The 27,445-nt window shown below is 49.6% G+C and overlaps 1 protein-coding gene across 17 annotated transcripts in view; it reads left to right on the top strand.

The window, feature by feature from the left end:
- Positions 1 to 27,108, top strand: part of TMPRSS5 (transmembrane serine protease 5) — a 32,148-nt gene extending 5,040 nt beyond the window's left edge. For 7 of the 17 annotated variants that reach the window (XM_070272799.1, XM_070272811.1, XM_070272801.1 and 4 more), the window contains 9 exons: positions 350 to 485; positions 836 to 949; positions 2,320 to 2,363; positions 3,161 to 3,323; positions 4,315 to 4,493; positions 6,189 to 6,287; positions 6,728 to 6,912; positions 7,122 to 7,274; positions 8,150 to 8,861. In XM_070272799.1, the coding sequence (XP_070128900.1) occupies positions 350 to 485; positions 836 to 949; positions 2,320 to 2,363; positions 3,161 to 3,323; positions 4,315 to 4,493; positions 6,189 to 6,287; positions 6,728 to 6,912; positions 7,122 to 7,274; positions 8,150 to 8,263 (1,187 nt within the window). In that variant the 3' untranslated portion in view covers positions 8,264 to 8,861. Of the gene's footprint in view, positions 1 to 349; positions 486 to 835; positions 950 to 2,319; positions 2,364 to 3,160; positions 3,324 to 4,314; positions 4,494 to 6,188; positions 6,288 to 6,727; positions 6,913 to 7,121; positions 7,275 to 8,149; positions 8,862 to 25,365; positions 25,837 to 26,458 lie in introns of those variants that run through there. The other 10 variants (XM_070272804.1, XM_070272815.1, XM_070272807.1 and 7 more) reach the window with 8 other exon arrangements.
- Positions 27,109 to 27,445: the final 337 nt, after the last annotated feature.

Raw genomic sequence — 27,445 nt, 5'->3', positions numbered from 1 at the left:
TGGCTCCATCACTTGCAGATTCTGTGATCTTATACAAGCCGTTTAACCTTACGTGCATTAGTTTTCCCGGGAGGATGGTAATCCTCACCCCATAGGGCGGACAAGGAGTGATGGAGCATGTTTAAAAGCACTTGGTTAAAACACAAAACTGAAATCCTGCACAAACAGGAGTTATTTTGTTCTCAGAACTGGCCTGGCGCGCTGGGGAACAGGGAGCCTGACATTGGGTGACCCAGCTGCTATCATTAAGGCTTCTTCAGGTCCCACAGTGGCCAGGTCCAGCTCCCCCTACCCACCCTGCCCCTCCACCCTGCAATACGTAGGATGTGCTTTCACGCTGTGGTTTCAGTATCTTTCAGAATAAACAAGGAGGACTTCTTGCTGCAAGTACAGGTGAGGGCCCGGCCAGACTGGCTCCTGGTCTGCCATGAGGGCTGGAGCTCTGCCCTGGGGGTGCGGATCTGCCGCAGCCTGGGGCACCTCAGGTAACTGGGGCCAGAGCTGGGGCCTGGGGACCATGGAGGGCTGGTGGGTGGGAGAAGGGGAATTGGAGACCTCTATCTGCCTGTCACCACCAAAGTACTCAGGAAATGGCAAGAGATCATTTTGGCCATCTCCTGGCCTCTGGGCATGATGGCGCCCCAGCCTGTTTCTCTCCTTTGAGCATCCCTGCTTTTTAACAAATATAAATCCCAGAAGAGGTCCTTGTCAAAGTGTAGCTCAGTCACCGTACGGGGATAGTATCTCATGCACATTCCAGTTATGACTGACCACCATCTCTCATGCTGCTGTTTAAAGCCGATTTCCTCCTATTCTGTCCCCCTGTTCTGCCAAGACTCACTCACCACAAGGGAGTGAACCTGTCTGACCTCAAGCTCAACAGCTCCCAGGAGTTTGCTCAGCTCCCTCCTAGACTGGGAGGCCTCCTGGAGGAGGTGTGGCAGCCCAGGTAGGGCTTCTGAGGAGGTTGAATGGAGTCCCTTACTTCCTGGTGAATAGTCCAGCAAAAATCTTGGAGATGTAAGATAGGAGGACAAAGAAGATCATTTCCCAATCAGAAATTACTAACTCACTTCACACGAGCCCTGCCCATCAAAGTTTTCATATGTTACCTTATTTGCTCCTCATAAGAACTGCAGGATTGGTTGTTATCGTCACAGGATTTGAACTGGTACTTTTATCCCCATTTTACAGGTGGGGAAATTGAGGCTCAATGAGATAAAGGGACTTGTCCAAGGTCACAGAACTAATAAGCAGCCAAACCAAGTCTTGAAACCAGGCTCCTGTCTCCAAACTAAGTGCCGTCTCAGCCCTGCCATAGTTTACTTGGATAATGCTGGTATCTCAGGAGAGCAAGGGTTGATTTGTTCTGGCTAAGAGCAGCTTGGGGCCTGGAGACACTCCAGGGAAGAGGGACCTGGGATGGATCAAGCCCTTCTCCAAATCCTGGGGGTGGGCACAAGTAGAGAGGGTCTTTGCCTTGCTTGGGCTCCCTCAAGCTTTCTAGCGGCCTCCTGGGCTGGCTGGCTGGGCATGCCATCGTTGCTCTCTTCCTTGCACCTCTTTTCCTGTCTGGACTGTTCCCTCAGGCCCCTCCTATGCAGCTGCTGTCCTCTGAGGGGCCATCATGGGAATGTGGCTGCAGAAGGGGAGGCTTGGAATGTTTCCCTGTCTTAGATACCTAAAGGGGCAAAGGGAAGTAGAGGTGGGATGGACTCTGCCAGGGGAGCCAGGAGGGCTGTGGGTTTGGGAAACTAGATGAAACTGGAAGGATCCAGACGTTGGACTGCTGGGGGCAAGAGGTGAGTAAAGAAAGAGAAGAGGGCTTTGGTCCAAAAGGAATTGAGGTTTGTGCTGAGAAAGAGGAGGGAAGAGGAGAGCAAGGACATGAATATTCGGGGTCCGGGCAAAGGGCTTGAGAAAGAGGATAGAGTACCCTCGGAAGGAGCACAGGGCACCGAGCCTTGTTCGCTCACGCACTTGCTTATCCCCTCATCCATCAAATACACAAGGGCCCTTGGTGGGAACAGCTGGACTGTCTTACCTATAAATACTCCATCTGTAACTTGGGGCTCTGCCCAATCAACCCTCGAGGACCGTGAAGTCCTGCTGGTGGCCTGGGGTGACTGGGCAGAGTGTGCCCTGCTGTCCTGGAGACCTGTTGTGAGGAGGGGCCTAGGGGCTTGGGTGGGGGCGGGAAGCAGATGGCTGTGGCTACGCATGAGGCCCCCCTCTGTCTCCACCCCGCCAACTACCCTCCTCCTCCATGCCCTCGGGTGGGCCCCTGCCCAGCTTCTTGCTGGCACCTCTGTTTTGCAGGGACAACTGCACTTCTGGCCAAATCGTTTCCCTCAAATGCTCTGGTGAGTCATGTCTGGGGTCCAGGAAGGTGGCAGTGGGAGGAAGGAGTCTCCCCCCTGCCCTGAGTGTGGAAGAGCCCCATAGAGACACTCAGCTGGGCCTGGGGTGGGGTTCCTTACCCACCTGCCCATCAGCCTGCCAGGCCCCTTCGTGCAGACACAATTCTGCCCGAACAGAGCCCTGTCGAAGCCTCTGTCACATCCCGCCACACCAGCCACTGGTCTGGGTGGATGACCTCCTCACGTCACTACTTGACACTACCTGCCTTGACCTCTGACCCACACTCCCACTTTCTTATGGAGAGCCCCAAAGGTGGAGTTACTATTGGCTATTAACTGGTTAGCAGCTTCAGGAGACTGAGGAGGGTGGTGGACTGGGGATGGGCACAAGTCCAGAGGGTCTTCACCCTGCTTGGGCTTCTTTAAGCTTTCCAGCAGCCTCCTGGGTGGGCTGGCTGGGCATCCCCTCAGGGGCCAAATGGGAGACAGCCTGTGGAGTTCCTTTCATGCTATTCAGCTATCATCTCTTCATCTGTCCTTCACCCATCCATCCACACACCAACATTTCAACCCCTCCTATGGGACAGGCATTTTGTTAGGTATCAGGGCTCCACAGATAACGCAAGCGCAGTCTGTGAGCTCACAGCCTGATGGGGCAGGCAGGTGTGTAACCACATTCCTACCTTTCGGTCCCTCCTACTTAGGACCAGGAGTAATAGATGAGAGCTGTCCACAGTGGGCCACTCCCTGAGAGTCAGCCTCTCTTTCTTTCCATCTCACTGGTGCTTCTCTGTTCGCAGAGTGTGGGGCAAGGCCCCTGGCTTCCCGGATAGTCGGGGGGCAGGCCGTGGCTCCTGGGCGCTGGCCATGGCATGCCAGCGTGGCCCTGGGCTCCCGGCACACGTGCGGGGGCTCCGTGCTGGCGCCACACTGGGTGGTGACCGCTGCGCACTGCATGCACAGGCAAGTCTCGGGGCTGCTAGGGAGGAGCAGGCCCCGTTGTCTTTTCTGTTTGGCCGTTGGTATGTCCTGTATATAATGTCTGTGTCCAACTGTCTGCCTCCGCATGACGGCTCTGAGTGGGTGGGTGGTGTTTGTGAAATTCTCCCTGTTGAGTGGCAAGAACAGCTCTGCATGAATAGCAGTAATCATACAAATATCGGCTCTTTGTATTTGCTCAGTTTTTAAGTTTTTAAAATGCTTTCACACTCACAGCCCTCTGCACTTCTTCATGTTTATCACCACTGTAATTAAATCATTTCCTTGTCATTGTTTGTTTAATGTCATCCTTCCCCTTGAGACTGGAAGCCCCATGGGAGCAGGGACTCTCAGTCTTGTTTAGCACTGAATCCCTTTGTTGTTTCTCCCCCTGCCCTGTCCCCAGGGCCCAGAACAGTTCTGGAATATAGTAGGTGCTTAATATATACTGGTTGGAGCAGTGAAGGAATGAGTGACGGATGAGTGTGTGAGCTCTTTGGCCCTCTTCTCCTGGTGGCTGACAGGGCAGTTAGTGTAGTCTTCATTTTACAAGGGGAAACTGAGGCTGGGAGCAGGGAAGTGCCTCCCCCACGATCACACATAGTAAGTGGAGAGACAGGATGGATGCACGTTTTTCTGCCTCGGGTTAGAGTTATGGCATCATACCAGGTCCTTTGATGTTCGCAGTCGAACTTGGAGGGGGATTTGCAGGAGAGAGGGGTGGTGGGTGCAGATGACCCATAATGTTTTACTTCTCTATCCATCAGTACTCGAGCATTTATTAGGTACCTACTGCATGCCCAGTCTCTTGCCAGCTGCGGGGGGGATACTAAGAGGCATGGTTCTGGAACTTACAGTCTGGCGATGGGGGCCCCACTAATAGCCTCTGTGGCCAGCTTCCTCCACCCGCCACCTCACTTACGTCAACTTCTTCTGCCCCTTTCTTCCCCGGGCTCAGCATCACTCCTATGTGCAGTTTCAGGCTGTCCCGCCTGTCCAGCTGGCGGGTCCGTGTGGGATTGGTCAGCCACAGCATGGTCAGGACACACCAGGGGGCTGTGGTGGAGAGGATCATCCCCCACCCACTCTACAGCGCCCAGAATCACGACTATGACGTCGCCCTCCTGCGGCTCCGGACCCCACTCGATTTCTCAGGTGAGGCGCTGGCCTTGGGTGAGCAGGCTGTCGGCTGTGCTGAGAGAGGAGCAGACGCCTGGGTCGGGCAGGGGGGCTGAGCTCTAGAGTTCCTCCCAGCGCTGTAAGCCTGAAAACATTCAGTTCAGACTGTCCTGAACTTTGGCATCACCTGGACCTGAAGCCGCACCGGCTCTTCTGCATGCTCTTGAGGACAAAGAGCTTAAAGAGCCGGCCCCTTTCTCAGCTGGGCTGCGGCGGGATTTGCCTGGAGGTCCCAAGAGGAGCTTCGCAGCTGCTCATCTGCCAACAGGCTGCTCCAACCCTGCCCCCAGGCTGGTCTCAGGTCCCAGGAAGCTTGTGGCATGCTACAGTTAATAAGATTCCTCTCATTTTTCCAAATATTCTTTTGTTCAATCCTCCTACCTCCCCTGACAGGTAGACGAGGCAGGTACACACAGACAAGGATGCTGAGGTTTCCTGAGGGCAGTGGCTTTCTTCAAGTTCACGCACAGATGGTTCCTGAGCCTGGTGCCCCGACTCCAGGGCGGGGGCTTCTCCTCTACAGCATCTGCCCAAGGGCAGCTCCTCAACATGCACACGCACATGCGCACTGACCGACAAACACGTACACTCACAAAACACACACACACACCACAACCCACACTCATGTGATGCTCACACAAGCACACAGGCATACTCACTCCTATGCACCATATGCTCAAACCATACACACTCATGCACGCTCACTCTCATGCGCACACCATACACACTCATGCACACTCACGAACACACACTCATGCCCACTCCTGCACACACTCACATACACTTAGCACTCCTCCCTCTCATTGCTACCGGTCGCCTTGGGTTTCTGGGACAACGGTTGTTGTCGTATGCCTTTCACAAATGTTATCATATATGGGTACCCTCTGAACTGTTGTTCAACAGTTAACATTCCTAAATTGACGTAAATATATTTAAAAGGGAAACTTTAGGTTAGTGCTTAATGGGAGAACCCATATTACTTACAGTAAATAGATCATAACCACAAAAATACACAGAGGGAAAACCAGCCAGTGCTCAAGTTCTAGCCTGGTGCCGTCCTCTGCAGCGTGGCCGCATGCAGACCTGCTCTCTGCGTGCTTGGGCGGAGGTGGACGGGCACTGAGAGAGGTACAGCCGAGCACCAGCCGAGTCTTTCTCCCTGCTGCAGTTAGAGGCACTGAAAGAGAACCGACAGGACGTCCTGTCTCCCCAAGTCAATCAGTGTGTATTTGGTCTCAACATCACACCTAACACCATGTTTGGGCTCCACCCGCAAGGAGTGTCACACACTTTGGGAAATAATGCCAAGAGGATCCAAACCCTGGGGAAAGTACAAAATGGGTCCTCATTAGGAGTAGTTAGGTACAAACACCCAGAAGGAATTTCGTTCTCTCGCAGTCCTGGGTGGGGGTGCACAGCGGGGACACTGCCCAACTAGAGGGTGCCCTGCACGCTGCGGTTCACACATTGTCCTCTGTGTGCACGGCGACCCCCAAGGTGGTACAGTGCATGACCCGCACAGCCATACAGGAGGCCTGGCTGGGGGAGGCCAAGAACCAGGACTATTTGAGAAGGGGGCGAGGAGGACCTGCCAGCCCTGGTTCTCTGCCCAGGCTAGGGGGAAGGGAAGCTGAGCCTGAGCGGGGCCTAGGACCACGTTCCTCTCTACAGACACCGTGGGCGCTGTGTGCCTGCCGGCCGAGGAGCAAGATTTTCCCAGGGGCTCGCAGTGCTGGGTGTCTGGCTGGGGCCACACTGACCCCAGCCATGGTAAGTCAGCTCCCAGGGCCCTGGGTACAAAAGGGGCGTGGGGGTGGGGGAGGCATCCTTCTCAAGGTGAGGCACCTCCAACTCCCCTGGCCACGTGGCAGGGCCAGCCCCCTTTTCCTCTGGCATTGCCCTTGGCCAGGCCAGGGGCCCCTGTCTCCCCTGCCTGTGTCTTTCTGAGAGAACAACCCCTGAGACTCCCCTAAATCTGGCCCTTTACCTCCGCTCCCCTTGTCCCAGGAGTGCCATAGCCCCAGCTTTCGGGGGGATGTGTGAGTTCTACTTTGCTTCTTCACTCCCAGCTCCCAGGTCTGCCAGACCCCTGCCTCCTTGCCCAGAGTCCACACCTCCCACCCTGAGCTCACCTCTTTGTGTCTCCAGGGTCTCTAACCAACCCCCCTCTTGCTGCTCTGCCTTCCTGGGTCTTGCTTGGTGCCCTGCAGCCCTGCTCTGTGTCCCTCCATCTCTGTGTCTGCTTCCTGCAGCCCACAGCTCAGACACACTGCAGGACATGGTGGTGCCCCTGCTCAGCACCCAGCTCTGCAACAGCTCTTGCGTGTACAGCGGGGCCCTCACCCCCCGCATGCTGTGTGCCGGCTACCTGGACGGGAGGGCCGATGCATGCCAGGTGTGGCAGCAAGAGGGCCCTGGGGGAGGGCAGGGGCACGGGGGCTTGCTGTGACTTGGCCCCTGCTCTGAGCAGCCTTTTTAGGAGGGGTGAGGGAAGGCGAGATCCATGCTGGAAGCAGGAGGGGCCTGAAATGGGGAGGTCTGTGCCCCTCTACCAGGAAGGACTAACGGCCTGTTTCTCTGTGTTTCTGTGCCTGGATCCCTCAGGGGGATAGCGGGGGTCCCCTGGTGTGCCAGGATGGGGGCACATGGCGCCTGGTGGGGGTGGTCAGCTGGGGCCATGGCTGCGCAGAGCCCAATCACCCCGGTGTCTATGCCAAGGTCGCTGAGCTCCTGGACTGGATCCAGGACACAGCATGGGTGAGTGTGGGGGCAGGTGTGCGGGGAGGTATGTAAAGAACCCACCTTTTGGAAACTGTGGACCTCATCCCTTAGGCCTGGGCCCTGCTGGGGGCTGGAGAGGGGGCTAGGGAACGTTTCCCAGAGTGGGAGGAGGAAGGAGTGATGCAGTAACATTGAATTCGTTGGATTTCTATACATTTAAGCGTTAACTAGGGAAGAGGAGACTTGAGTTTGTATTGTGGCCCAGATCTGCCATTTACTGTGACTTTTGGCAAGTTTATAACTTAGTAAACCTCACTTGCCCGGTAATAACCATCGTGGCTGGTTACATGCTACTGTGACGATTAAATGAGGTAAGATCTGTACAAGGCCTGCACGGTGCAAGGCTTAGCATGAGTGACCCCCCTGTTATTTATGTATTTATTTATGACCATCATTCCCCCCTGGTTTCTAAGGCAGTGACTCTTCACTGTGGAGAGAGCTCAGCATTTAACAGTTTGGGTTCAGCAGCAAATTAATTCTTGTGTGACATGAGGCAAGCTACTCAGCTTCGTCTGTTTAGTGGGACGACCAAGTGAGATAATGTGTATAAAAATACATTTTTTCATATAAAGGACTTTGTAAATGCAAGACTTGATAATGAAAATCATCCTTCTGCAAGGTTGGGCACGGGGCGGGTGGTAGATAATAAACATTAGCGTTTACAGGGGACATATGCATCCATCTCGTTCAAACCTTACAGAAAACCTAGAGCAGCGTGTATTTTTAAAGCCTTTCTGTTTGATAGAAGTGGAAATGAAGTTTCTAAATGGTTAAGTGATTTACAGAAATGAAAGTCACTCGGCTAGTGCGCGGTGGAGCTGCGCTGTGGATCCAGCTCCTTTCTCTTCCAGCCCAGGACTCCCTCTCCGAGGCCTGTTGTTTCCTCCAACTCGCTGTGTAGCAGCCTCATGTTTCCTGGGGTCTCTGACAGGTCCACTAGATGGAGGAGAAGCAGCGGCTCCTGATGCAGAAGGCATGGATGCTCCATCACTGCACAAGAGACTGTCACCTCCCATGGGCCAGCCTCCAGGCCACATGGCCTCTCCCCTTGGGCCCTGATTTCCAGTCCCTCTAGCTCACCAGAGAGCGTCATTGACAGGAGAGAGGCTGGGGCTGGGCTGGGAAGGTGGGGGAGCTGAGAGGTGTGGGGGAGGAGCTGGAGAGGAAGAGGCTGCTGGCAGCAGGTGGGAGCCAGCCTTCTGCCCTCTTTCCTCCCCAGCCCCTGTGCGCATCTTTTGGGAGGATGCTCAGGGATATCCTGGGCCTTCTCCCTGTGCGCTCAAGGCAGAAGTGCCTCCCTAGAGAAGCCCTGGCTTGGAGGCTTCTAGGCAGATGGGGTCAGGGCTAGCCAGCCCAGATTAAGCCCATGGAGTCAGGATCCTCTCCCCTCTCCAGTTGGTCTCGCCTACTTCTTGTTCTCACCTGGCTCTGGCTGGCCCTGCTTGGGTGGGGTCGCTGTAAAAACACTCTGGTTGGTGTTGAAATAGGGTGTTGGTTTTAGAATAACAGTTCTGTGAACTGGTCCAAGGAGTTCTGTTATTAAAGTGAATTGATAGATGGTCATGGTCGGATTCTCTCTCATTCTCTCTCCTCTCCCTCTCTCTCTCTCTCTCTCTCTCTCTCTCTCTCTCACACACACACACACACACACAAGCACACACACACGTTAGGGATGGAATTACAAACTTCCTCCCATACATGTTTCTTAAAAGCTCTGGCACTGACTCTTGCTCGTCTCTCTAGAATCTTGGCATGCCCTTATTTAATTCTTTACTTTGGTTAAATCTTCATGCTATGATCTGCAGCAAAGAGCCCCAGCCGCCCAGGTGCTCTGATGCTGTGGGTCTGAGAACCACTTAAGTCAATGCTCTCTTACGGAGGGTCTGGCTGCCCCATCAGACCCATCTCTCCTTCAGAACTGGGCCTTCCGGCTTGGGAAGATTTCTTTCTGAGTTTATGCCAGGTTAGCATTTTCCTAGTGAAGCTTCTCTCCCGTTCTCTCCTCTTTAGCAATTAAGATGCAATTGGCATCTTGTTTCTAAAAACTGCAATGAATTTTTTATGGTGCTTACCCAAGGAAATGCAATTAGTGTTTAGTAATAACACAGCTTTTCCAGGAGTTTATGAGCATTTTTTTTTCTTAAGGGGTTATACAAATGAATATTCATTCCTGGAGGGTCTGCTCCCTTTCCATGAAGTACAATAAAAAATAAGGGCCTCAATTCACTGTTGCTTTGTTACTTGGGGAAGAGGTTGCTGGGAGTCTGCTGTCAAATTGCAGAAGCGTCATGGGAGAGGCCCGGGCAGGTGGCAAACAGCTTCAGCCTGTGTTCTTAGAGCCCAGACCTCCAGCCTCCACCTGAGATCAGAATTTCCTACCCTGTTCTGGTAGGTCCCCACCTCCAGAGGCCGTTCCAGCGCCGCTGAGCCCCCCGGGCAGGGAGGAGTTACCTGCAAATCATCAACTATGATCTTTCTTGTATTTCTCTATCAACCATAAGCATTTGCTGATTTAAAGGGAGGTTTCTATTTATCACAGTCATTATGCTGTTAATAATCAGTGACATCTGAATACTACTTTACAGTTTATCAACCCTGCTCACACGTGGTATCTCATTTAAATCTCATAACAGCTGTGTGGTGAAGATATTATTATCACTGTGCCCATTTTACAGGCAAGAAAATGAGTTCAGAAAGATTAAGTGACTTCCCTAACGCCAGAGCCAGCATACGAACCCCGGGTATGGTTACTCTAAATCCACATCACTATTTCACACATGGATGAACACGATAGTCCAATATCGCACAGAGGTGTGCAACTGGAAGGTATTTATCACCTGGTTAGTCGCTTGCCTACAGTAATGCACTTGATCCACCTGCTCTGTAGATTTTATGGCCCCTGATGTGCATACACCTCCCAGCTTAGGAGTGTGATGACCCCCGACAGAGAGTCTATGCTGATAGCCATCATCAATGCTTCAAGATTCTGTGCCCCCCTTAAGATGGTTCTTTTGGACATTAGTCGGCCATCTTCCCTCTTGCTAGCAAGCTGTGATAAAATGCCCTTTCTCTGCCACCGTCTTGCCTCTTGACGATTGGCTTTGGTCTCGTGGTGAGCAGATTGTGCCCTTTGTGCCGTAACACATTGCCATCCCTGCTTCTTGTAGGAGGTAACCAAAACCTGAGAAGTTGAGTGGCTCCCACCAGAGACCTTCTTACAGATTTCCAGTTCTGCACGACATTCATGGTCTAACTTAAACTTACAAATGAGTATCTTCCACAGGAGGACAATAAAGAGAACCCTAATTAGAGAATTTGTTAACAGCGATTCCCTGTTTACCTGCAGAAGCTCTGGGTGTCCTTTGCGAGGCCACCAGTCAGATCTGCAGACTCGGAGGCTCTCAGCTGTCCTTCCTTCGTCGGCACCTGATAATCCAGCCCTTCGAAAAGTGAGGAGAAGGTGCCCTGTGCTGGCTCTGCCTCCCCTGGGCCAGCTGCTGGAATGTGGGGGTGGAGATGGGGACAAGAAAGGGTAGGAAGATTCAAGTCTGGAGGATTTTAATGAGGACAAGCTGGGTGCCCAGCTGTGTTAAGCTCTGTAGGGAATTTGGAGGTAGAGAAGCTGACTACCTTATTGGAGCAATGAGACTTTTTTGCAATAAATTATTAGCGGCCAGCCAGGCATGAAGCTGCATGGTGAGACAGTAATTGCTCATCAATAAGTCAAGGCATTTCCCTGTGCAGGAAACCTGTGCTCGCCTCCCGGAGGAGTCAGCTTCCTGCCTGCCTGCGCAGAGCTGGGGAGCCTCCTGTGACTTCCCCAGCAGGCTGCTCCTGGCTGCCATGCCCAGGGTGGAGCCCCGCTCTCCTCTCCTCCTTCTCCGTGCTCTTGGGTCTGGAGGGTTTGGTGGAGGGCAAGCTCCCCTTGTTAGACCTTGTGTGGAGTCTTGCTTTTCCTGGAAGGGTTGCTGTCAACCAGGGGCAACCTTGCCATTCCTTGGGAACAATTCTCAGGCTCTCTCTTGCATTTTATTCTTAGAGGTGCTGGGCTCACCCACAGCAGCACAAAACTGGAAATGCTATAGATGCTAAAAGATGGTGCAGTAGCTGTCAGGAGGCAGTTTTCCACAGTTTCTCCACTGTTTTTTCTCTCTCTCCTCTGCCCTTTCCTGGCCATGCACAGAGGCCCCTCCTGGCCACTCAAAAGAGAGCCCACTCCAGGTGTGGATCTCTCCCCTCCTCACTGCTCAGACACACCAGCATATACTCTTGAGGAGTTTGCTTCACCCTGGGGCTCTGCTTCCTGCTCATCTGACTGGAGCCCAGTGTGGTTAATGGCTCTTTAAATTGCATCTTCACTGCCTCCGTGGCTGGGAAGGTCCCTGTGCTGGGTGGGGAGGAGCTTCCACTCCTGAGGGTGAGGCTGGTCTTTCTTACACCTTCTGAGGAGACCAGGAAGGGGCAAGGGGGAGCATATCGACAAAAATAATCCATAACCAATCTATAAATGAAAATTTGGGTGAGTTTATTCTGAGCTAAAATCTGAGGACCATGGCCCGGGGCCTTTCTTCCCGAAGGAAGAAAGGGCACCAAGGAAGTGAGGTATACAGAGTGGTTATATACCCCGAAACAGGATATTTCACATATGATTGAAATGTCCCTCCCACAATAGTCACAAGATTGCCCTGTCGGCACAGCCCTTGATGGACACAGCAGGTAGTGGGTCTGCTCTCTCGGAGGGCGTAGTGGGAGACAAGTCTATTGTCTCAAGCTGCGTGGTCACAGGTGAGCGCAGCAATCAGTTCCTAGCCTAAGGAAAGATGCTTAATCCTTAAGGAAATGCCAGTGTTGGGAGGGGGAGGGAAGTTGCACCTTTATCTCAAGGGCCTTTGTTCTTGCCATAGGGAATGTCTAAAGCAGATATACAATGCATGCTCAACAGCCACGGTCAGGCCCTTTTGGAAAGACAAGGTCAGGCCGAATTAGGTTTACACCAAATGGCTTCCTCATATACTCCAATATATCCTATTGCTTGCCATTTTTATTTGTCAAGCAGGTGGGCACCCCCAGCACCTCTAAGAGGGTTCTCACCTGGATTTGGTGCTGGAGTGGACCAAGCTGGGGACTCAAACAGAACGGAGAGAGGAGCCTTGGCTCGGAAAGTGCTCATCTCCCACTAATGCTCCTCTCCCAGAACAGCACGTGGGCTCCAGGAGGGCAGGGCATTTCACAGGGCTGGGCTTGTCTTCTGAGCTTCCTCACCTTCCAAGGACTCTGCCTGAGGCATTTGATGGTGGAAGATCCCATCCGGGTCTCTAACCACTTGAGAACGTGCTGCCCTGAGCTGGTGACTCAGCCTTCCTGGAGTTTGGCCTCCCACCTGTCAGATGAGGGGTCTGAGTGAGGAAGTCCTCAGGGGATCTGCCTTGTCAGGCCAGCTTTAACTCAAGCCTCCATTGCCTCTGGAGACATCCGCCCCACAGCTTCCAGTTTGGACACCCCTGGAGGGGAGCGTGTTCCCTGGGACAGACGTAAAGGAATGAGCTGGCTCTGGCGTCTCCGCCCGGCTCCAGGACAGCACTCACAGCTGCTCTTCCTCGAGGCCTCCCTCTGGGTCCCTGGGAGGGCAAAGCATCAGGCAAAAGACTTTAAAGCCATCTTTCCCCTTGTCCTCCTGCCGAGCATCTGCACCCTGGCGAGGAGGTCAAGGAGAAGTCAAGCCCTTGACCCGGCACCGTTCTCAGGTGCTCCCCAGCCACTTCCTGACACCCCAGGCTCTGCGTGGGGAATCATGGGCCCCAGCCTCCTAAAGACAGTGAGGGGATTTCCTCCCTACTGTGAAGACCACAGATACTTTCCTTCTGCCCATTCTCCCTTGACAGCTCGTAAGCTGGCCACAGGACCGCCTCCACTCTCCAGCCTTTCCCCGCGCACGAGGTGGAATCACAAGGAAAGTTTTCAGCTAGCAGAACCCTTAACAGGCAGCCGGAGTCCAAACCTGCTCTGTCCTGAGGTGCAGGGAGAGAGGATCCTTTCCGACTGCCCCTCGGTTAGGGTGACCCCACCTTCCCAGTTTGCCCAGGACGGTCTCAATTTTAGCTTCGAAAGCCCTGTGTCCCAGGAAATCCTTCAGTCCTGGGCAAACTGGGAGAGTGGGTGGTGCTAAGTCGACTGCCTCTCTGTTCTATAAAAGGGGTGCTGCAAAATCCAGAGCCCCTGAGCCTCCTCAGTCCTCCTGCTGTCTGATTGGGGTTAAAGGAAGCCTTCCCTGGTGGCCCAGAGTCGGAGGGTAAGGTGTCCAGGAATTCTGGAGGTCTGGACTGTGTTGCAAAGGCTGTGACATCAGTAATGGCCCCGAGGGCCTAAGAGCAAGAGTCCTTCCTTCCACAGGGTCAGCAGCTGACCTGGCTGTCCTCTCTTTCCCACGGTGGCTCCTCAGATGGCAGCCAGGGCAGCTGTACCTCACCTTGCCTAGTGTTATGAGCAAACTGCTTGGCTCTCCCGGGCCCAGAAATTCTCCTGCGCTTTGGGGAGGCTGGGAAGGTGAGGCAGATATAGCGCTGCTCCCTGAAGATTGATGACCCGGTTTCCCCAGGCCTCGCTGATTTCTGGCCCCCAGAGCCTAGTACGGGGCTCAGGATGTAACAGGTGCTTGCTGAGCCCACTCGGGAGGAGAGAAGAGGGACTGCCGCCCCCACGGAAGCTGCTGGGTCTCTTCCCCTGGCCTCTGCCTCCTGGAGGGGATCAGAGAGCAGCAAAGAAGAGACTGCCAGACTGCTAGAGCCCACGGGGATTTTGTGGGGTTTATTTTTCCTCAGCACCGTCTGCAGAGGTGAGGGCATGCATAAAAGAGTGAGGAAGATTTGCTGTTCCCACTGCTTGGCAGTCGCCCTGTGTTTGTACAGCGGATCCAGGCGAGGAGCGGCTGGAGCACGTGGCAGCGATGGTGGGACTCAGGGAGAAAGTCTGACCCTTGCACAGTCTTTCTGCAAGGACCCCGGGGTGGAGCTGAAGGTGAGGCTGGGAGGGAGGTATTTTGGCCAACACTCCAATCACCGGGGACCAGAGTGTCCTTGCCTCTGAGGCCCCACACTCTCCTGCCTTCTCCCTGCTCGAACTGTTAGCAGGTAGCTTGGATCTGAGAATCTCTAAACCCAGGGCCATGTGGTGGGCCTGATAGCTGCGCTGCCAATGGGGACCCCCAAAAAAGGGCCCCAGGCTGGGCTCATCTGTCACTCATGGCCCTGACAATGGGCACAATCAAAAATCGACATTTTTCATGGCCTCACCTGGCCTGGGGCCGGGTGGGAAGTGGTTAGGATTTGAAACATTTCAGTGGAAAGTGACCTTGAACAGGATCCAGTGTTACTTCTGCATGCCTGTCCAAGGCTATAGCACCCACGTCTTGGTGACATTGTACTGTTCCAGGGGCCACCAAAAGATGGGCCACTTTTTGTACAGTCCGTCCTAATGGGTCAAAACTGGTGGTGGGAGGTAACAGCAGAAGAGAGGAAAGTCTGAGGGACTGGGAGTGACCTCTGGGACGTGATATGATCCGCATTGTGTGCGTGTCTGTGTGCCTGTGTGTCTGTGTCTGAGTGTGTGTGTCTGCATGCATGCATGTATCTGCGTATTTGTGTATGTCTGTGTGTGTTTTTGAGCGCGTCTGTGTATTTGCGTGTATATGTGTCTGTTTGTGTGTGTGTGTTCTGTGGGAAACTTGAAGGGCCTGAGGGGAGAAGATAAATGTAAGCAGTCTGGGGTAAGGCTCTGCAGAATTTGTTCCCTAACCCTGGAGAGGGAGCTCTGACTCTGGCCAGTGTCCACACCTCCCCCTACCACCTTTAGCTGCCGCCTTTGTGGACAAGGACAGGGGATTCTCATGCAGAGTGCTATAATCTTCCCCACCACAGACCTCCTCCTCTTTTGGGGTGACCATGCTAATCCTCCCCCACACACCCACGCGCTTATGCACCGCCTCAACGCAGATATGATCATAAATTACCAGAAAGAGCAGTCACTGAGGGTTATATACAAGAAATACAGACCTGTAGGAGCTTGTGTACATGTGTGTGTATGTGCGTGTACGTGTGTATGCTTGCGAGCGTGTGTGTACGTGTGTGTATGTGTGTGTGTGGTCATTTCCCACAGGGGCTTCTGAATCTTTAGTCATCCTCTCCAGACTGCTGCCCCCAGCCCGACTTTAACATTTGTTTGGCTTGGAGCAGGATTGTGGGCGGAAGGCCACATACCATATGTCTAAATAGTTGAAAATTACACATCAAACTAGCAAATAGTTAAATTAAAAGTGTTTTCTCCTCTTGCCGTGACAAGTATACCTTCTTGAGTGTGTGGAAGGCCAGGTTCAAATTTAGGATCCTTGGCTCCTTGGATTCCCTCCTGGAACACGGCGGGATGGGGAAAGCTGGCCTGTGGCCACTTTTCTTCCCACCCGCTGATCCATCCCCTCCTACTCAGGGCCTTGTGGGCAGACCTGTGGGCACAGATCCTGCTTAGGCGTGTGCCCACCAGTGCAGTCTGCCTTCAGGGAAAGAGGCCTGTGCATCTTCACAGCCATTTGAATTCCAGGGTCTAGAAGGGGGCACATGGGCTCTGGGTGAGCACATTACCTCAGCCCTGTGAGTTCTCTCCTTGGGGAGGGTCTGATTGAAAGGGCCAGGACAGCAGGGCCAGGACTAGGGTGAGGCGAGTGAGCATGGCTCTCAGGATCATGCAGGGCAGGCTGGCTCCTACCTAACCCTGGTCCTGGCCCAGCAGGACAGGGGTCCTATAAAGTGAGCAGCCCAGAGCAGGGAGGGCTTCTCTTTTCTGGTCTCCACGGGAGCTGAAATTTACTCCAGGCCATCCATCAAGACAGAGATAAGATGACAGGAGAAGACCCTCTCTCCTGGGCCCCCAACTCCTCTGAAGGGCTGTAAAGCACCCCTGCCACGTTTCACAGAGCTCCACCTCCCATCAGTCCTGCCCCTATGGTGGTCCCTGGGCTCATGCTCAGTGGAGAAATATCCAGAGAGATTCATTATGATTCCCACTCATGTGACCTTTCAGAAATTAATTGAGATAAACAAGGAGAAAAACTCTAGTATACAAAGAGATTGTACTCCAGAGCTCTCTCACGGAACAGAATTCAATAAAAATTTAAGCGGAGTCAAAGCTAGTTAGAAAAATGGATATGTCGGGTCAAAGAAAGGACACGGGAGAGGAAGCAGGATACACATCTGTATGTGTTTTGGAGAGATCTGGATTAAACTTGTGGACTGAACTGTGTCCTCCCGAAACTCATGTGTTGAAGCCCTAACCCCCAATGTGACTATAGTTGGAGATCAGGTCCTTAGGGAGGTAATTAAGGTAAATAAGCTCTTAAGCATGGGGCCCTAATCTGATAGCACTGGTATCCTTATAAGAAGAGGAGAGACACCAGAGCTCGCTCTCTTTCCTCACGAGCGCAGAGAAGAGGCCACGTGAGGGCGCATCGGGAAGGCAGCCGTCTACAAGCCGGGAGGGGAATTCTCACCAGAAACTGACCCTGATGCACCTTGATCTAGGACTTCCAGGCTCTGGAACTGTGAGAAGTAGATTTCTGTTCTTTAAGCAACCCAGTCTATGGTATTCTGTTATGGCAACCCTAGCAGACGAATATGAAACTAAATCACCATAAGAGACACTCCTAAAACAATAGAATAAATACAAGAGCAAGCCAGGGTGTTCTGGCCTGAGGTGGAGCCTGTCACTCAGGTATTCATTGCATCATGTGTGGCAGGCATATAGGAGATGCTGGGTGGGAAGGAGAGAAGAGTGCTCGTCCAGGAGCCCAGAAGTTGGGGTTCTAACCTGGCCTCCATCACTTGATAATAAACCCAGCTGCTACTGGACTTTGCTGAGTTTCTATTTTCTTCCCTAGGTAATGGGACTAAGACTAACAATATATGTTCTGCATAACTCACAGAGTAGATGAGAAGACCAAATACAATCAAGTAATGAGAGGGCTTGGAGATTGGATAGACCTACACAAATACGAGAGCGTATTGTTTCTAACCTGTATTGGCAAATCTGCCAATTGTCATGTTTATCCAGTTAAACCCCATTTATTGACTGTGTCTTTGGTACCACGGAAGCCTTGAGCACCCAGAACTGAATAAAATAACCCTGCCTTCCAGGGATTCATGGTCTAGTCTGAGACAGACTTTAAAAACCGGCTACATTTGTTATTTGCTTAAGGTGTACAAATACAGAGAATTTTAAAAGAGTTCGCTGCAATTACTTTACAATCCTTTAAAGGTAGATATGCGTTGTTGAGAAAGAATTGATGTGGTAAATGTAGAAATTTCCCACCTACCATCAGCAGGCAAGGTTTTAAGAAAACCAATGGAGGCAAACGATGTTTCGATCGTAACCTTAGAAGTGTGGTTTCCATACCAACCTATCTGTGCAGAATAAAAAGCCCAAGAAAAGCTGCCTCACGAAATTCACAATATGGCTAGCTTTGTTGAATCATGTTTTTAATAGAAAAGATTAAGCCCCCACCCCCACAGTGCCCTGCCAAAGTGTGTGTGCTCCCACACACATACACACAAACACAACAGTAGGTAAAGTGGGGTCTTGGAGGGGTCAAATCAGGCTCTCCTTGGAATCCTGGGTTCTAACTCTGGCCCATCACTTTATGTCTCTGGGTCTCAGTTTCCTCAACTGTATAGTAGGAGTAATACTGCTTCATAAGTTCTGTAGTCATGAAACTGAAATGAGATCAACGATATTATTATCCTGAAAGAGCAAGGAGCACAGTTGCTGCACAGGTGGTCCAGAGCACAGCTTATCTGGAAGGGCTTCTTCCGTGCTTCCAGAAGGTGGTCAGGCACGGCATTAGAGGCTGCATTTAGTTTTGTGTCTGCTTTGTCAGCACAGTCACCACGGAGGACCCAGTCCTGCCGGATCTCTCCTGCTGGCCTCTGACCATCCCTTCCTCCCTCCTTTCTGTCCTCCCTTCTCACCTCTTCCCTTTCCTTCTCCCCACACCTTCTTTCGTTGTTATTGAACACCTGTTGTGTGCCAGAACGTAGAGATAAATATCTCACTGTTGTAATAGACACACGCAACCATGTGGGGAACTGGGAGATGTACAGCGGTCATTTCAGCACAGGGCCAGTTATAAGGTGCAACAGGAGCACAGACGAGGCATCGGGCTGGGGAAGGAGATTCTGCTTGAGTTGGGCCTCCACTGATGAATATCAGAACTGAGTTGGGGCAGGGGCAGGGGGATGTGGCTGGGAGGCGAAGAGAGAATGAGGGCAGTTCAGGCCAAGGGAAGAGCATGAAATACCTGACCTTTCCTGGGAAACAGCAAGTAGTAGTTCTGTGATTGAGGACCTGGAGGGGGTCTGATGCCAGTGAGTATGTGGGAGCCAAGCCAATGGATTCTCGCTTTGTCTTAGGGGAAGTGAGGAGATGCCACTGAAAGTGTTAAAGCAAGAGAGAGTCACAGTCATTGATAATGAGGGTATATGAGTGTATAATGGAGAGATTCTGGAAGAGGCATGAAGGTGAGCTTTGAGGGGCACTGGCATACCATTATAACCATTAGCATAGGGTTTCAAACTTATTTTAAGAATAAAGTCTTTATTTAGAATTCTTAAACATATGAGATAAAACCATTTATTTTATAATTCCAAATTGGCGATACACATTTAGTATAAAATCAATGTGAATATTGTTTTTATGGGCATAGGAAGTTGAAGTCAAGGGCTGGGCATCAGATTGCAGAGTTATATCAGTTTCAGGACCCAGTTTATTTCCAGATTTTGGTTTTGGTTGCATAGCACCAAGAAATCCTGACTTACACAGTTAACTAGTTGCTAATAGCAATGGGTTTTTCACAGCTTGTCTTTTAATCTCAGGACGCTCTTTACTTAAAAGGGGGAAACTTCATTCAGAGCCTGAATAAAAATCGGTTCATTTTGTTTCCTAAGTTAATGGGCTAGTGGTGTCCATGTGCCAAAATTGAGCATATAACACATTTTCGTTACGATTTAAATGGTTAAAATACGTCTTAGCTTGGGCTGCCATAATAGATAGTGTAGACTGGGTGGTTTCAACAACAGACATTTGTTTTCTCACAGTTCTGGAGGCTGGAGACTCCCAAGGCCCAGATCTAGCAGGTTTGGTGTCTGGAGAGGTCTCTCTCTCCATCTTGCAGACGGCCACCTTCATTCTGTGTCCTTACATGATGGAGAAAGAATGCTCTGGTCTCGTGTATTCTTCTTATAAGGACATCAGTCCTATCATGGAGGCCCCACCCCCATGAACTCATCGAAACCTAGTCACCTCCCAAAGGCCCCGTCTCCGAATACTATCACACTGGGGATTGGGTCTTCAGCATGTGAATTTTGGAGAAACACAAACATTCGCTCCATAACAGTTGCATAGCAACAAGAAACCCTGATTTTTACAGTTAAGTCGTTGCAAATAGCAATAGGTTTTGCGCAGCTTGATTTTTAGTCTCAGGATATTCTCTAATTAAAATGAGAAAACTTGATTCAGAGGCCTATATAAAAATGAGTTATTTTGGCATCCTATGTAAGTGGGCTGGTGGTCTCCATGTACCCAAACTGGCTACTTAACACATTTTTATTATGGTTTAGATGGTTAAAATATATTTTAAATGAAGTTTAAATCAAATATTTGAAAAACGCCAAGCCACATAGGGAAACTGGAGACATACAAGATTATCCCTACCCTGAGAGTAAAGGGTATTATGTGATTTATTTGTGTTGCTCATTCACTGGGGGACAGCAGCTGGCCCTGACCGTGGCTGGAGTTGGACAATTAGGGTTGCATTAATACGCACTGCTTTAGTGTGGCTGTTGAGAGGCACTTCTCTCAAAACTGGCAGGAATAGGGGGTGGGTGGCGACATTGGGTTCATCTTTCCTATCGTCAGCCTGCGGCATTTGTACAATCTTGGTACCCGGCTGATCTATGACTTGTGGGCATTGGGAAAACCCAAGTAAAATGTCGGGATATTGAGAGACCTCACATGTCTGAAAACTCCTACCTGCATACACTCATGGAGCTTCCACAAAGGACAAAAGCCCACCAAGAGAAGACCTACTATGTGCTGGGAACTGTTTTGTGCACTTTACCCACACTTTTAATCTTTGCAACAACCCTATGAGATGATTGCTATTATTGTCTCCATTTTATTTATTTATTTTTTGATTGGCACCTGAGTTAACAACTGTTGCCAATCTACTGGTGTCTTTTTTTTTCTGCTTTTTCTCCCCCAATCCTCCCAGTACATAGTTTTATATTGTAGTTGTCTGTGCCTCTGGTTGTGCTATGCGGGACGCCGCCTCAGCATGGCCTAACTAGCTGTACCATGTCCACGCCCAGGATCCGAACTAGGGAAACCCTGGGCCACTGAAGTGGAGTGCGTGAACTTAACCACTTGGCCATGGGGCCGGCCCCAGTATTGTCTCCATTTTACAGATGAGGAAATTGAGGCACAAAGAGTTTAAGCATCTTGCACAAAGTCACGCAGCTAGTAAGTGGCAGAGCTGGGATTTGAATCACTATGCATACCTGACCACTATGCTCTCTTACGCCTCTTCAAGGTAAGAATTCACATTAGACCTCTGAGGGCTAATACATATCTTTTAGTTGGCACTGAACGTTGCACTTGTCCCTTAATTTTTCCCAATAATGTCCTCAGTGCTAGTCTTAGAATGTGGGTTCTTCTGATGATGTTCAGGAGGAGGTTTCAGTAGAAACTGTGCAATAGGCAGTGCAGGTGGGGAGAGGGACTCAACATACACGGGAACTTATTTGAAATGTACTCTTTGGAGCTGGGTCGAGGCATCCGTGGTCTGGATTCATGATGCTATCCTGAAGTATCAGGTGTCATGGAGTCAGCAAACTGTCCTAGGGGTCTTTGAGCCAGGCAGCAGGATCCAAGATACCAAGAGGATGAGACAGACCCAGTTCAGAAAGGGTGATGGGATGCTGTGGCTGTGGGTGAGGTGTGATCCTGGCTCCTGAATCCTCCTCAGACACACCCTTTTCTGGCCTTGGTCCTTCCAAGTAAAGAGAAGCAGCCCATTAAGCCTCCACTGAAGGTAAGAGGTTTGGAAGTGAACCGGCAAGGCAGCTAAATTGATAGGAAACAGCAGGGTGGGGGCAGCCATTGCAAAACCAGTCTATGAAGGGAAGGTCCCCAGAGGCAGGGCTGGATTTTCTCAAGAAGGAACGGTAAGCCGAGCAGACTGAGTAAATGAAGATGTGTCAATCGGGGTGCGCAGATTGGCCGGGGCACCGGCTCTGGAGTCAGTCATGGTCAGGCTGGCGGGTGACCTGTTTGCAGGGCTTAGAATAGCCACCAGCCTTGAAGTTGGAAAGAATTTATTTCAGGATTAACAAAAGGAATCTCCTGCTGGGAGCAATTTTATGGAGCTTGTTATCTCCGGTGTTCACACCAGAGAATGAAAATAGCATCAAGGAAGGATTTAAGGAGTTCTGGGAGAGTGGAGAGCAAAAGCCCTATTAAGGGGAGTCAGCGAGGTGTAGGGAAGCTGCCTGAGCTTGGGGATTGTGACTGTGAATGAAGTTCAGCAGCCTCCCCCGATCCCTGGTGCCACTGCTCACCCAGTGAACACAAGTCATGGTTGCCATTGACCCTCGAGGGCTTCTGCTCAGGTTCCAGCGTGCTGAACCCACCCCCGGGGTTAGTCTGAGCATTGTGCCCAGAGATCGTGTACCCCTTACTCACAGCCCATATACCTTTAGGTTGCAGCGCCCCAAGGATCAGGCCCAGCTCAGGCCTCTCGATGGGCTGGGAGCTGGTTCCAACCTGAGAATGGCTCTGAGAATGAGAATGTGGCCCTTTTTCACGTGGCCAAATGATTGCCCTGAGCTCAGAAGAGCAGGGAGGGGACCATGCTTTGGGGGACACCGCCTATGTACCAGGCACTGAGCCACACATGTCAACCACGTTGGTTCATGAAATCTTTACAAAAACCCTGCCAGGGGGTAGTCTTTGTTCTTCTCTGTGTAAATGGAGAAACTGAGGCTCAGAGAGGTTAAGTAACACACCCAAATTCACACAACTGGTGAGGAGTAGGGACAGGGTTCAAGTACACATTTTTGGGGTTCCCACATCTATGCTCTCTGCACCACCCCTGCCTCCTGAGCAGAAGACAAAAAGCTCAACCTTTCCCTGAAGCTCAGGAGAGGGTGCCACAGGGCCTCCCAGCAGGGCCCAGGCCAAAATGTTCCCTGAGGGACTTAGTGGCCCTGACCTTGGGGAAGTCATTTGACCTTTCGGAGCCTTGGTTTCCAACATGGATAAAGTGAGAATAATAGACTCCCTTCCCCTTTGCAGGGTTGTGAATATAGGATGGAAGCAAATGGGTGGAAGCACCTTATCACTGTCAAGGACACATTTGATGATAGAATAATCAGTGTTAAACTGCCCAGTGAGTTCATGCTTCTCTTCCTCATTATGCACCACTGGGGATCTCTCGGAGAATGCTGGTCCCCAAACATTCTGGGCTTGAACTGATGAAGACCTCACTATTCAGCCAACAGGAAAGTCATCTACAATTCCTTTCAGGGGCTGGTTGTTGCAGAGAAGGGTGGGGAAAAATCTATCTAAGAGACAAAACTTTCTTTTGTGCCAGCACAAGAAAGGAAGTAAGTAATTTTTTGACTCAAGTCCTGGGCAGCCAGCCAAGCTGCAGGGAACAAGGTAGGTGCCCGGCTCGAGTGGACAGCAGGCTATGAGTCTGTTACCTGGAATGAGGATGGCTCCAGCCAGAATCCCAGGCATGTCAAGTCTTTTAAGAACTGGATGGGGGAAGGAGGGTAGTGTTGGTAAATGCAGGGGGAGATAATGGATCCATGTAGACCGCTGGGCAGGCCCTGTGGGGCTCGATTCAGTGTTGCAGTGAAGTGGGCCACGTGGCTTTGGAGCTCCCAGGCTGTCCCATTTCTCTCCTTGTGGTAGGATCCCACTGAAATTGTTGCTCCTTAAAGCATTTGCTGCTCTGAAGAGCCTTCATCCCTCCTCTCAGAGTTTCTGTTTAGTAGTTAAGACCATCCATCAGGGACTTCCTTGGCCTCTTGGCAACTATCTGGGCCCTAAGAGAAGAGTCCTAGGTGCAAACATTCAGATTACTCTTTGACAGAGACTGGCAAAATGGACCAAAAAACCCGTGATTCAGTTATGTGCTATCTATAACAGACACACTTTGGATTCAAAGACCTAAATATGTTGGAGGTAAAAGATAGAAAAAGACATACCATGCCAACAGAAACCAAAACAGATCTGGAGTAGCTGTATTAATGTCAGATGAAATAGACTTTGAGACAAAAATTATTACTACACAAAGAAGGACACTTTATAATGAAAAAGTTTAATTCTTCAGGAAGACATAACAATTATAAACATATATGCACCTAACAAGAGAGCTCTAAAATACACAAAACAAAAGCTAACAGAATCGAAGGGAAAAATAGACAATTCAATAATAATAGTTGGACACACTTCAATACCCACTTTCAATAGCATATAGAACAGCTAGACAGAAAATCAATAAGGAAATAGTGACAACGCTATAAATGAGCTAGAACTAATAGATATCTATAGAATACTCCAGCAACAGACTATATTTTCTTCCAAGTACGTATGGAACATTCTCTAGGATAGAGCATATGTTAGTCCATAAAACAAATTATTATTAAAAAGACAGACAATAACAAGTTTTGGTGATGATGTGGAGAAATTAGAACTTTCATAAATTGCTAGTGGGAACGTAAAATGGTGCAGTTACTTTGCAAAACAGTTTGACAGTTCCTCAAAAGGCTAAACATAAAGTCACCATATGACCCAGCAATTCTACTCATAGATATAAACCCAAGAGAATTAAAAGTATATGTTTATATATATATATATATATATATATATATATATATATGTATATATATTTGAATGTACATGGACATTCAAAGCAGCATTATTCATAGTGGCCAAAAAGTGGAAACATTCCAAAGTCCAACAACTGATAAATGGATAGAGAAAATGTGGTATAACCATACAATGGAATATTTTTTGGCAATGAAAAGGAGAACTGATACATGCTATAACACAGATGAACCTTGAAAGCGTTATGCTAAGTGAAAGAAACCAGAAACAAAGGCTATATATTGTGTGGTTTCATTTATATGAAATGTCCAGAATGGACAAATCCACAGAGGCAGAAAGTAGATTAGTGGTTCTCAGGGATTGGGGGAAAGGGGATGGGGAGTGAGTGCTAATGGGTACAAACTTTCTTTTGGGGTGATGAAAATGTTCTATAATTAGATAGCTATCATGTTTGTATATCTCTGTGAATATACTAAAAACCACTGAAATATACACTTTAAAAGGACGGCATGTGAATTATATCTCAATAAAGCTGTTATAAAAATATATTATAAAATTCATGGACCCATGTGAGGTATAGTAATTTATCAGTGAAGATTTAGGATAATGGGTGGAGGAGAGATACTTATGTGTTTGTTTATTGTCCATTCTGGGCATGTGAAGAGTCTTCATAATGTCTAGGCATCAACTCTTCCTCTTCAGTCCCAAGAACCATCTCTTTGTGTTCTTTATTGTAAACTCTGGGTAGTTTTATACCTCCCACTGAGAAAAAGGAAGCTTTACTGTTATTATGTACAATGCCGTCGCTCTTAGGAATGTGTTTTTATTGAAACAATATAATCTTCTTGCCTCTGCGCTTCCCTAATACCATGTAGTTGTGGCTGGTTACATCACTACTTGTGACCCTGTATCATCTGTCATACCGCCTGTGAGTACTGGCTTCTAATCACTCTCTCAAAGGTTGTTGCTATGCTTCTTTGTTGATGATGACCACAAATGCAAGTCTTACCCAGAGTATACAAGAAATTATGAATAAAACTTTGCACTGTGGTCACATTAAATTCATCTTTGGAATTTTATAGCACAAACATTGAACAACATATTTTAAAACCATGTCTTCTTTTGATTTCTCTAGGCACCTTAGAATATGATTTCTTTCAATGTTGACTGCACTTCAGTATTCCACACACTGTCACCTGCAGGGAGGATAGATAGGGACACACAGGTGGAGGAAGAAAGGTAGTCCCTCGTCTGGGATGGTTTAAGACTAACCTAGAAGAACATGGTGTCACCACATCCATCAGAATCAAGAGAGGACGTTGATTGGAAGGGCCTGTTGAACTGTGGAGCAATAATCTCTAAAGCCCTTGGAGGAGATGGCCCAGCCACCCCCAGAGGACTGCCTGACACATGGCACAGAGCCTGCAGAGGGCGGGTGCCAATGGTTAGGGAGATGGATTTCCCCACTGTCGTTGGGTGCTGTAGACTGAAGGCAGCACCATGGATGGAACACGATGCATGGGACCCCACACTCAGCTCAAGCCCAAGGATTGGCGGTGGACCTTTGGAAGTCTAAAGTCCTGAACTCATCTTGTGTCTGACATGAGTGAGTGTCACGAAAAGAAATACGACAGTACCATTCTGGCCACCTAATCTTGCGTAATCTCATGAAATAAATACTGCATTAGCCAGCAGAAGCAATCCTCCTGCCAGGCTGCCCTCCTGGAACCAGGGCCTACCTATCAGGGCCTGGAACAACCACATTGGCAGGAGCCCTAGAGCATTCAGGGCATCTAGTCCCTCCCACATATGAGGTAGAGGGTTATTTCAATGAAAGAAATGAAACAGGGCCAATGCAGGGCCTAGTTCAGGATTGGGGTTCCCCACCTGGATGATACTGCTGGCCCCAACAGGACCTAGACATCAGAGAGGAAGTGCGGGTCCCCTTAAGGTGTGAAGCCCGGGACAGGGGCCCTGCTGGCCCTGATCTAAGGGTGCTACTGTTCTCAAGTTCACTTCTCACTACTAACTACTTTAGTGGTTCGGTGTTTCTTGGTTTACAAATTCCAGAGAGGGAATCTGGTTGTTCTAGCTAATCACTTTTGCTCTGGGCTGGTAGGACTCATAAGTATGGTCTGTGGACCCCTGGGGTCTGAGACTCTTTCAGAGGGTCTGTATGGTTGAAACAATTTTCATGATAACACTAAGATTTCATTTGCGTTTTTCAGAGTGTTGACACTTGCAGTGGTGGCACAAAAACAATGGTGGACAACACAGCTGGCACCTTGGCATGGATCAAGGCAAGGCCACCAAACCATTCTAATAGTCATCGTATTTTTCACCACCATGCACTTGCAGTAAAATAAAAAAATTTAAAAAAGAGCCAGTTTCGCTAAAGAGTATCTTTGGTGAAGTGGTAAAGAGTATTAATTTTATTAAATCTCGACCTTTGAGTACGTCTCTTTTTCATATCTGTGTGAAGTCCAAATACAGCACTTCTGCGTACCGAAGTACAGTGAGTGTCTCCAGCAAAAGCATCCGTGTGACTGAGTTGTGAGCTGAACTGCCCACTGTTTTCACAGAACGTAATTTTGCTTGTGAGATTTATGGACGGAAAAACTTTGGTTATTCAGATTTGATATTTTGCAGACGTTTTCTTGAAAATGAATGGAGTAAGTCTGCCGCTTCAAGGAAAACAACTGATAGTGATGACAATGATGACATTTGAAGTTTCCAGAGAACATTAGGATTTTGGAAAACTTGTATCCAGCAGGAGCTGAATAGCTTTCCAATACCTAAAGACCTTTCTGATTGGTGGTGATATTAACAAATGTGGCTTTTGATATTGTATAATAAAATACGTCATGTGAAAAATCTACATAATTAAGTATGCCCATATTTGACAAATGACCAAGACATGATGTAACACCATCATGCATGGGAGAAAGACCTAGTTAAAGTACTAGGTGGACCAGTGGATTTAACATACAGAGTATGAAAATTTCCTGATTTGGTTTCAGACTCTACATTGCAACTAAGCTTTGAGAATCTATCCCTTGTCTAGTTTTGATCAAGTATCAAAAAAGAGTATCCACAATTATCTGAAAGGCTGTTAACATATTCACACCTTTTCCAACTACATATTTCTGTGAGGCTGGATTTTCTTCATTTATCAACCAAAACAACATGTCACAACAGCTTGCATGCAGAGGCAC

Source organism: Equus caballus, chromosome 7 (genome assembly GCF_041296265.1).
Source record: "Equus caballus isolate H_3958 breed thoroughbred chromosome 7, TB-T2T, whole genome shotgun sequence".
Taxonomy (NCBI): domain Eukaryota; kingdom Metazoa; phylum Chordata; class Mammalia; order Perissodactyla; family Equidae; genus Equus; species Equus caballus.
The sequence above is the reverse complement of the archived record's forward strand: the minus strand, read 5'-3'. Positions and strand labels throughout refer to the sequence as shown.